At 37.9% G+C, this 10,195-nt stretch overlaps 1 protein-coding gene across 4 annotated transcripts; it reads left to right on the top strand.

The window, feature by feature from the left end:
• The first annotated feature begins 424 nt into the window (after positions 1-424).
• Positions 425-7,936, top strand: LOC147519926 (ABC transporter B family member 13-like). 4 transcript variants are annotated; one of them, XM_086591442.1, is made up of 10 exons: positions 425-1,183; positions 1,826-1,880; positions 2,008-2,183; positions 2,271-2,471; positions 3,223-3,482; positions 3,563-3,876; positions 4,183-4,406; positions 4,694-5,483; positions 6,004-6,245; positions 6,569-7,936. In XM_086591442.1, exons 1-10 carry the CDS (start codon positions 929-931, stop codon positions 7,772-7,774), a joined length of 3,723 nt encoding a protein of 1,240 aa, XP_086447568.1. In that variant the 5' UTR covers positions 425-928; the 3' UTR covers positions 7,775-7,936. The 4 variants fall into 4 exon arrangements, with proteins under 4 accessions (XP_086447568.1, XP_086447567.1, XP_086447569.1 ...); XM_086591441.1 differs by having other exon boundaries at positions 6,554-7,936; XM_086591443.1 differs by lacking the exon at positions 425-1,183 and adding an exon at positions 1,371-1,749 and having other exon boundaries at positions 6,554-7,936.
• The last annotated feature ends 2,259 nt before the right edge of the window (positions 7,937-10,195 follow it).

The raw sequence follows: 10,195 nt of genomic DNA, 5'->3' as shown, positions 1-10,195 counted from the left end.
GCTTGTATATTTTCTTACTTTGTTATTTTGTAGCAGACACGTAGGTGGGTACAGGTTCAGTGTCAGTTAATCCTACATGTCAGGAATTTCATTAGCACTTTCTGGCCAGACAACGACAATGACTTATGAACTAGTTATTCAAATGCATCCACGTTGAGCCTAGTCGAAAGAAGAGGTAGCCACCTTTTTTCAGTTTCATTTAAAATGTGTTAAACACAGAAACTAAAGGAATTTAATCGACGATAAAAATAATTAAATAAATGTTATAATCTAACATATATCAAGTTATCAAACATTCATCAGATCGGGTGGGTTAGAATCATATAAAGTCAAGCCAGTGCACATGATCATCAATTCACAATTGCATTAACTATTCAATGTTAGGAGTTAGGACCACATCTTGTTTCTTAAGATAGCCTCCTTATTTCCTTAACCATACTGTCTCCTGGAAAACGTCTTCACTAATATAACAATTGGATTTGATTACTGGCTTACTGCATGCATCGCTCCATGTACTGCATCAAGGAAGAATATTCGATCAATGTGGTGGTGATGTATCGGCTGACCAAGATCAATGAGAGGGACATGGTGGATGTGGCCACACATCCATTAAACACCGAAATTCAGAGTTTTAAAGTAAGTAGAACGAAAACAAAGAAACATGAGAGAAGTAGCTAGCAAAGTACTTGTATAGATATTATGCATGGGATAGATAGACACAAGTAACATGCACCTTAAATGCACTCCTCTCAAACCTTCACCACATTTTGATAAAAACAGTTAAAAGAAGACGAATAGTTGGTTGGATAGCTTTTTCCATGATTAGCAATAAGACCCACTACCACGAGTGCTCCATGAGAGAGCCTCTTAATTTCACTTCTTCTTCTTTCCATCTCTTTCTCTCTTTCTAGCTAGCATTTTCGGTTCAATGGAAGAAGTGGAGCTCTCAATAAGTACGAGTGCTGTGGAAAACACAAACCAGAAGGAACAGACTAGTGTTTCATTTTTTGGTCTATTTGCATTTGCTGACAAGAAAGATTGTTTGTTGATGTTCTTTGGAACTATAGGAGCATGTGTTCATGGTGCAGCTTTGCCTACGTTTTTCTTGTTTTTTGGCCACTTGATTGACTCATTGGGATCACTCTCCAAAGATACTCACAGATTATCATCTGACATTTCAAAGGTACATTTTCCTTCATTCTAGCATGCATGCAACAAGGTATATATAATTTAGTTTAGTCCTTTCTAGCCATACAACTGGAGAATTTAATAAAAACCATTCCACGCCTCTTCAATAAGTTGCGCAGAATAGAAATGCAAAAAGACGACATTACCCCCGCGTCAAGCACTCATGGTAGAGTGGAGTAGAACCCAGAAGAACATCAATGTGAGCCTAAGGAAAATAATAGAAAGCAGAAATATCCTTATAGAAAAATGTGAGGAAATGTATCTTGATATCAAACCATTCCAAGATGGATTACAGTTAAAATTGAGAATTTTGAGTCTCTTGACGAAATAAAACCCTCGCAAAAGGCGAAAAATGCGGAAGATATATTTGACAGTAGTCACAGTACCATTTGAAAATCCGTTAATCATAGATGTCATACACACAAACTGACAAGAAAACTATAGAGAAAAAAATATTTGGAACTGAGATACCATGTTGATACAGCAGACATTAAATTTACTGTGGTCCATGGAAATACAGGCTTTTGAAGAAATAATCATAAGTAGTGCAGAGTTTTAATGGTATTGAACTATTGATTGACATGATATTTCTTTATGGAACTTTGACTAACTTTTGGCATTCCTACTTTGATTGCAGAATGCCTTATACTTGGTTTACTTAGGCCTGGCTGTCCTGGCTTCAGCATGGGTGGGTAAGTTTATTCGTTTATTGATCCAAATTACAAATTTTCCTTGTGTTACTTTCAGTTGTATTGAGTAACTTGAAATGTAACTCCAGCTTAAAAGAACTGATATTCTTCTACTAATAATATTTTACAGGGGTTTCATGTTGGATGCAAACTGGGGAGAGACAGACAGCTCGTTTGCGAGTAAAGTACCTTGAATCAGTTCTACAACGAGATATTAACTTTTTTGACATGGAAGCAAGGGATGAAAATATAGTTTTTCGCATCTCAAGTGATACAATTCTTGTGCAGGATGCAATAGGTGATAAGGTAGTCATATATTGCCGTTATGCTCTGTAACTGATATATCATTAGTGAGGGTACTAAATATGTTATTTCCTTTTTGTGTCGTCACAGATGGGGCATTTTCTGCGATACCTTGCTCAATGCTTCTCTGGTTTTGCTGTTGGATTTACATTAGTTTGGCAGCTCACACTTCTCACAGTGGCTGTTGTACCATTGATAGCTATAGTGGGAGGTACGTATGCAATAATCATGTCCGGTTTGTCCAAAAAGGCTGAGGACGCAAGCGCTGCAGCTGGGAAATATGCAGAAGAGGTAGACCATTGTGTCTCTAATTCATAGGTTTCATGCTAGTTAGTGCTTTTAATAATCAACTTATGAAGAAAAGAAGCGTATACATTTGTCTATAACGCCAATTTCAACATAGTAAACTGATTTGCAAAAACAGCAACATACTATTATGATTAGAATCAGCTTTCTTTCTTGACCATGCAAAAAATGCGTAAGAGATCAGATTTTGGAATCATCAATCATGTGCGATTCTTTCTCTACGATATATGATGAATAGGGTCATTCATGTTAGTTCAGTCTACTCAGCATGAATAGACTTTTTGCTTAGGAGGAAATTTTTTATGGAGTTCTACTCCAAACCTCCTGTTCTCATAGATAGGATTTCTTGCATGCTTGTGAGAGCTGGGCGGAAGAATCAAGGGGTCCACGCATTAAGCCATTTCTCCTTCTTCTCATATTGCATTATCAGCATAAAATCACTTCTAATGGTCAGATGGAAAGATTTCAGTAACATTCTCTAAGAACCATGTATTTGGGATGTGTCAATACCTTTTCCATGTTGCAAATCAGAGCTTCGTCAATCCGACAGTCTTGATCGACCATGTAGCAAGAGAATCTTCTAGGCAGAGAAGAGGTTTGGAGTGATATTACGAGGAGTGTGTTTATTTTCTGACTTTTTAAACTTACAAAAGAAGTACAGCTCGTCCATGGTGCCTAGTATTTATAGTGTGTTAAAGGTTTAAAGAAACTTCATATGTCTTCTTCAATTGACCAGGTTATTTCGCATGTTCGTACGGTTTACTCATTTGTGGGGGAGGAAAAAGCAATTGAATCTTACTCAAGGTCACTTAACAATGCTTTAAAGTTGGGGAAGAAGGGTGGATTTGTAAAAGGAGTTGGTGTTGGCCTTACATATGGGGTGTTGTTCTGTGCTTGGGCGTTACTTCTTTGGTACTCTGGTGTTCTAGTCAGGCATCACATTACCTCTGGTGCAAAAGCGTTTGTGACGATCATAAATGCCATCTTCAGTGGATTGTAAGTCTATGCTAAAATATGTAAGTCTGTTTACCTTCCTTAATGTATTTCTTTTATTGAATTGATTTGTGTCTGTGTAGTGCTCTTGGCCAAGCTGCTCCAAACCTTGCTGCTTTGGCAAAAGGTCGTGCAGCTGCAGGCAGCATTATAAGCATGATTGAAAAAGTTGCAGCTTCTTCTAAACAGTCTGATACTGGAATAGTTTTACCCAAAGTGACTGGGAAAATAGAATTCAGTGAGGTCTCCTTCGCGTATCCTTCACGATCCAATATGGTGTTTGAATCTCTTAGCTTTTCTGTTGGTGCTGGGAAAACATTTGCAGTTGTCGGTCCGAGTGGATCTGGAAAGAGCACCATTATATCCATGGTTGAACGATTCTATGATCCAACTTCAGGTATATTCACTACTAACAAGTAGAAACAATAAACCAGTGCAAGTATGGCCAAAAAACCCTGATAAACATGTGAAATTGTTCAAATGGCCCAAGTATGATATTTAAATATTTTTCCCACATGCATATATCGGAAGATGTCAGGACTCAGTTAGGTCAGAATGAGTTTGGCTATTAACAAAGTCACACATGAACTCTTTGGAAGAAGATTTGGGTTTTTACAGCAACTTAAGTATTTGACATGCTAAGTTTCATAACCGTTTAAGCTGTAAAGAACACACGCATGACTTATGTATTGATATCCATTAGGTAAAATATTGTTGGATGGGAATGACCTGAAGATTTTCCAACTTAAGTGGCTAAGGGAACAGATGGGTCTGGTTAGCCAAGAACCAGCATTGTTTGCGACCACAATAGCTGGAAATATTCTATATGGTAAAGAGGATGCTAGCATGGAGCAGATTATTGAAGCTGCAAAAGCCTCAAATGCACATTCTTTCATACAATCTCTGCCTGACAGTTATAAAACCCAGGTTGGTATATGTTCCACTCAGTGCCCTCTTAATACCAGTAACTTGTATGTCACTCAAGAAATAGGTTATTCAGCTATTAGATATGTACCGTTTGAAGAAAATATACCTACTGCGATGGATGGCCCTCATTCAGAAACTTAAAGACATAATATATGTATTGGTGTGCATCTACTGAATGCTTATTGATTTTGTTTGTTGTCAATTGATAGAATGTGATTTCTTAGTCCAAGTGTTCCTCTTCCTTCTTATTCTCCTTTTCTATTTTTTTCCTTTTCTTTTGAATTAAGGTTGGTGAGGGGGGAACTCAGCTTTCTGGAGGACAGAAACAGAGAATCGCCATTGCAAGAGCAGTATTGAGAAATCCAAGGATTCTACTTCTGGATGAGGCCACAAGTGCACTTGATGCAGAATCTGAACAAGTTGTCCAGCAGGCACTTGTTTCAATCATGTCAAACCGGACCACAATCATTGTTGCACACAGATTGTCCACAATTCGTGATGTTGATACAATCGTCGTCTTGAAGAATGGACGGGTTGTTGAAAGTGGTAACCATTTGGCATTGATGTCCAATAAGAAGGGAGAGTATGCTACTCTAGTGAGTCTACAGGTAACATCAAATAATAATGACCCGAGCCAGAATATTAGTGATTCTAGAAGTTCATTGCTTTCAGAAGCATTCAACAGTCAAATTCATGACACGCAAAAGATTAACTCAATTGGCACAAAAGAGATACAGATGGGCAACCAACTTAAGGACTCGTGCAGTTCTATGCCAGCACCTTCAATTTGGAAACTGATCAAACTGAACTCGCCTGAGTGGCCCTTTGCATTAATTGGGTCAATTGGTGCTGTTCTGGCAGGAATGGAAGCTCCTCTATTTGCTCTTGGAATCACGTATGTACTGGATGCATTCTACTCTTACAATGACTCACGAATCAAGCATGAAATTAGGGTGGTCTCTCTTGTATTTATTGGAGTGGCTGTAGCAACAGTACCTATTTATATGTTACAGCATTACTTCTATACCTTGATGGGAGAGCGGCTTACTACTCGTGTTCGTCTCTCCATGTTTTCAGGTTTTCACCCCTCCTGGATTATTACATTTTATTTCTGATGTTTTTAATTCTCTTACATATAAGAACTTTCGCTTGCTACTTAATCACTGTGCTTAGTTCAACTGGTCTCAAAAATATGACAAATAGTGAACCTATCTTTAAGAAGTCTAAAGTTGTCTTGAAAATAAGATATGTATGATAACAACTTAAAACAACCAAGTCAACCATTACATAACAGTTGACTTGTCAATAAGGATTTTTGTTGCGCCTCTTTGTTCTTTATCCTTTTTTGGTCTTCATATGGAAATGCATTGGAATTAAGTTTATAAATATTTTTCGATTCTGTAGTTTATTTTTCAATGTGAATACCTTTATACTGATTCTAATGTATTGCAAGAACACCTTGAAAACCAAACGAAATTAGATGGAAAGATATCCTTTATTTACTTGCACAAGACGTCTTATTAATATGTATATTTCAAAAGATCGGGATATTTTTTGTGTTTGATTCTTTCTGAGGACCTGTTCTTATTGACAACAGCTATCCTTCGGAATGAGATTGGTTGGTTTGATTTGGACGAGAACAACACTGGGTCTCTGGTGTCAAATTTAGCAGCAGGGGCAACCTTACTAAGAAGTACACTTGCTGACCGTGTATCAACTATTGTGCAGAATTTAGCACTCACTGTAACAGCTTTTATTATTGCTTTCACACTCAGTTGGCGCATGGCAAGTGTCGTCATTGCCACATTTCCGCTTCTAATTGGAGCCTCTATAACTGAGGTTGGTCTGGAGTACTTGGTTGTCTATTGATCAGGATAGTCTGCATGTTGTTTTGCTTCTTTCTCTTTTAGCTACAGAGCTGGTGGGGTTAAGCAGATCGTTATCTGTAGTTTTCATTCATAAACATATTTTACATTCTTGCATATACACTTCCTCTAAGATAATCGGTCATTATGAAATTAATTCTGACATCATTCCCTACGTTTGACCCCCCCTCAAATGGTGGGCGAGAAAATCTGCTGGAATCCCACATTTACAACTGTGTAGTACCCTATTCTCATGCTCTATCCTTCTTTCTGTAATTGCAGCAATTATTTCTTCAGGGATTTGGTGGAGACTACACTCAAGCTTACTCCCGTGCTACTTCCGTTGCCCGTGAGGCAATCACCAACATTCGTACTGTTGCTGCATTTGGGGCTGAGGCACGCATTGTATCCCAGTTCACCTCTGAACTTAACGAGCCAAATAAACTGGCATTCCTACGTGGACATATATCTGGCATTGGGTATGGTGCATCACAACTCCTTGGATTCTGCTCCTATGCACTCGGCCTATGGTATGCATCAATTCTTATTAAGAAGCAGTATTCAAACTTTGGAGATATCATGAAATCCTTCATGGTGTTGGTGATCACTGCTCTGTCAATAGCAGAGACACTTGCTTTGGCACCTGATATCCTGAAGGGATCACAAGCACTTCGACCAGTTTTCAGTATTCTTGAAAGAAGAACAGCAATAGATCCAAATGATTCAACATCTGAAGGGATTACAGAGATTGAGGGTGATGTAGAGTTCAGGAATGTGAGTTTCAGCTACCCCATGAGATCCGATGTTTCTGTATTCAAGGACTTGAATCTGCGAGTGTCTGCCGGTAGTAACCTTGCATTAGTGGGGCCAAGTGGCTCTGGAAAGAGTTCAGTGATTGCGTTAATGATGAGGTTTTATGACCCTACCTCAGGTTCCATTCTGATTGATGGGCGTGTTATTAGATGCTTAAACTTGAGATCTCTGAGGCTGAAGATTGGGTTAGTTCAACAAGAGCCAGCTTTATTTTCTACTTCAGTTTATGAAAATATCCAGTATGGGAAGGATGGTGCTTCAGAAATAGAGGTAATTAGGGCTGCCAAGGCAGCAAATGCGCATGGCTTCATCAGTAGAATGCCAGAGGGGTACCATACTCAAGTCGGTGAGCGGGGAGTGCAGCTGTCAGGTGGTCAGAAACAGAGGGTGGCAATAGCTCGGGCAATATTAAAAGACCCGGCAATTCTTCTTTTAGATGAAGCTACCAGTGCATTGGATTCAGCCTCAGAAAAGACAGTACAAGAGGCGCTTGATAAGCTAATGAAAGATCGAACAACTATCATCGTCGCACACAGGTTATCAACAATACGTGACGCGGATATGATATGCGTATTGCAGCATGGAAAGGTTGTAGAACACGGTAGCCACGAGGAACTTATGAGTAAACCCGGAAGTGTATATACCCAGCTAGTTAGCCTACAGGATACCAATAGAAAAGCTATATCTTAAGAATAGGAAACATAGTCCCAACTCCAATATAAGGCGAAGATGCCTACATTGTTTTGATTTTTGCAAAAGAATAAGAGAAAAGACGAATTAATATGTGAATTAGGATTTTGTTTCTCCATTCATTTCAATATAAATATACTATTGGTCTCTCTGTTATCCAAACCTTTCTTCCTTCTGATGAAAATGACAATTTTAAACGTGCAAAAAATGCAGATTATGATTCAACCAATATCTCTATTGTAGCTAATGCCTATATCAAAAGGAAAGGAAGATGACACTGTGCGTGGAGATGGAAAAATGAAATGAACAAACACCGAATCAGGATGTAAAATAATCAAATCTGGGAGAAGAGACTGGCTGTTGGAGTTGTTACTGTGTGTTCCATATTTTCAAAACCATATTTTTTATTTGGAATTATTTTACCGTTTTATAAAAAAAAAAACATGTTTTAGTCCAACATCGTCTTCAGAGTTTGATACCATGCCGAGGCTCCGCTCATTTTTTTTTACTTTTTCAAATCTCTCACGGTGTTTTTTCAAATGGTTTTGTTTCCAAACTTTTACAAATGGTTTTGAAACAACTCTTCTAGAAAAAATAATAAATTCTCACTGTTTTTTCTTATCAAAGTTAACATGAAAACTCCATGTTTCGTGAAATAGGAGAGTTGTATTGTGTTGTGTGATTCTTGGCCAATATGCAGATGCGGCTGTCTGGTTTATGGAATGTTATTAATGGTGCTAATAAGACATTCAGTGGTACGAGTTTCTCTTCTGTTTAGCTTAACTTTAATTTTCCTTATCCCAGTGTGTATAACTCTGAATTTTTTGTCATGATGAACTATATGTTGTAGATTTTTGGGAATTTTTACAAATCATCAGAAGCTCATGATACTGGCATTTCCCGCTCTTAGTCACACAGACCACCTCTAGTGGTTACCACTCCCACTCTTACTCTTAAACTCCCAAACCATCATCAGAAGTACGAAGGGAAGGTTCTCAACTTAGGTGAGTAAGTCCCGCCCGACTAATTGTGTAGTTGAATGGCATAATATGTACTGTTTGATTGCTTTCGAGATTATCAAATGTACATTAGCTGAGCTGTGTTTTATGTGCTATGTTAGCTTCACAACTCCTTTTGACATAAATTATTAACTTAATTTTGTATAACTTCAGGTATAAGACGTTTGTCATTTGATGGAGTTTTTGGCTTTTTTTTGGGTGTCTTAGACTGAAAGGAGGGATACTTGTGGACCTGTGGTATATAGTTTCAGGTATAAAATTTTGCTGTATAAAAGTATATTTTGCTTTTCCTCACTCTTTAGGATGCTGGCTGGGGAGTGACTCTCAGAATTCACACAGGCCAGGTGATAGGAACACTCATAGGAGGTCTCGGGATTACAACCAACTATGTGGCTGAAACAGTTGCAATTGTTGAAGGTGTTAAGAAGGCTATCGAGTTGGGGTGGGATCGAATTGTGGTAGAATCAGACTCGAAAGCTGCAATTCAAGCCTTCCAGAAAAGCAAGGTACATTGGAGATGCAAAGCAGAATGGAATAGACTCAAGACCAAAGCAAACATCATTCTCACTGTACATGGAGAGAAGTGAATTTCGGAGCAGATAAATGTGCCAAAAGAGGAGCAACATTAGCGAATGGGCAGCAACAATGGTGGCCTCACAGACCAGATTTCCTACATAGTATGGAGAACCAACACTTCACCTACTATAGATTTATTGCTTAAATCGTTGTAATGTTGGAGGGGCTATAAGAGTCTCTCACCTGATATAACTGTATCTTTTTCTTTTTGCTATATACACAATTACCTTTTAGCAAAAAAAAAAAGGATGTCTTGAACTGTAAGGGGGATATTCATGAGTATGTTTTACTTGGCAGTAAAAAAACTTCCATATTGTAGGAAAATATGCAAAGGTATTATTCTCCACGCCTGTGAATTTTTTCTGAGGATTCATTGCGGAAGGGACGTGGAGCAAATTCACTTGGCAATCAACTTTACTATGTCAAGGAAGCTCTTTTATTGATAGTGAGACTTACTCGTTAAATTCTCTCAATTACCTTTTCAACTTCTTACAGTGAGCATGAAACAATGATTTTGAAAATGGTTTTTTTTAAGCCAAAAATATAGTCTGCTCTCGAAACAATGATTCTACATTGTTTAGCTTTTTCAATTTGTTTTAAAGTACTTTCTGTTACTCAAAAAAGAATCGTGACCTTTTGTTTTCTCAAAAAAGAAATGTCTCTTTTCTTTTATATCAAGGATTTACTTTATCTCTTTTTTAGTTAGTGTTTTTCTTGTGTCCTAATTTTTTTTTAATAATGGTTTTGAAACGACAATTCAGTTACTATATACTTTTTATTATTCGTTGGCATGGATTGTGAAATGTAGCATTTGTGGACGACTTTA

Source organism: Coptis chinensis, chromosome 2 (assembly GCF_015680905.1).
Source record: "Coptis chinensis isolate HL-2020 chromosome 2, ASM1568090v1, whole genome shotgun sequence".
Classification (NCBI taxonomy): Eukaryota; Viridiplantae; Streptophyta; class Magnoliopsida; order Ranunculales; family Ranunculaceae; genus Coptis; species Coptis chinensis.
The sequence above is the reverse complement of the archived record's forward strand: the minus strand, read 5'-3'. Positions and strand labels throughout refer to the sequence as shown.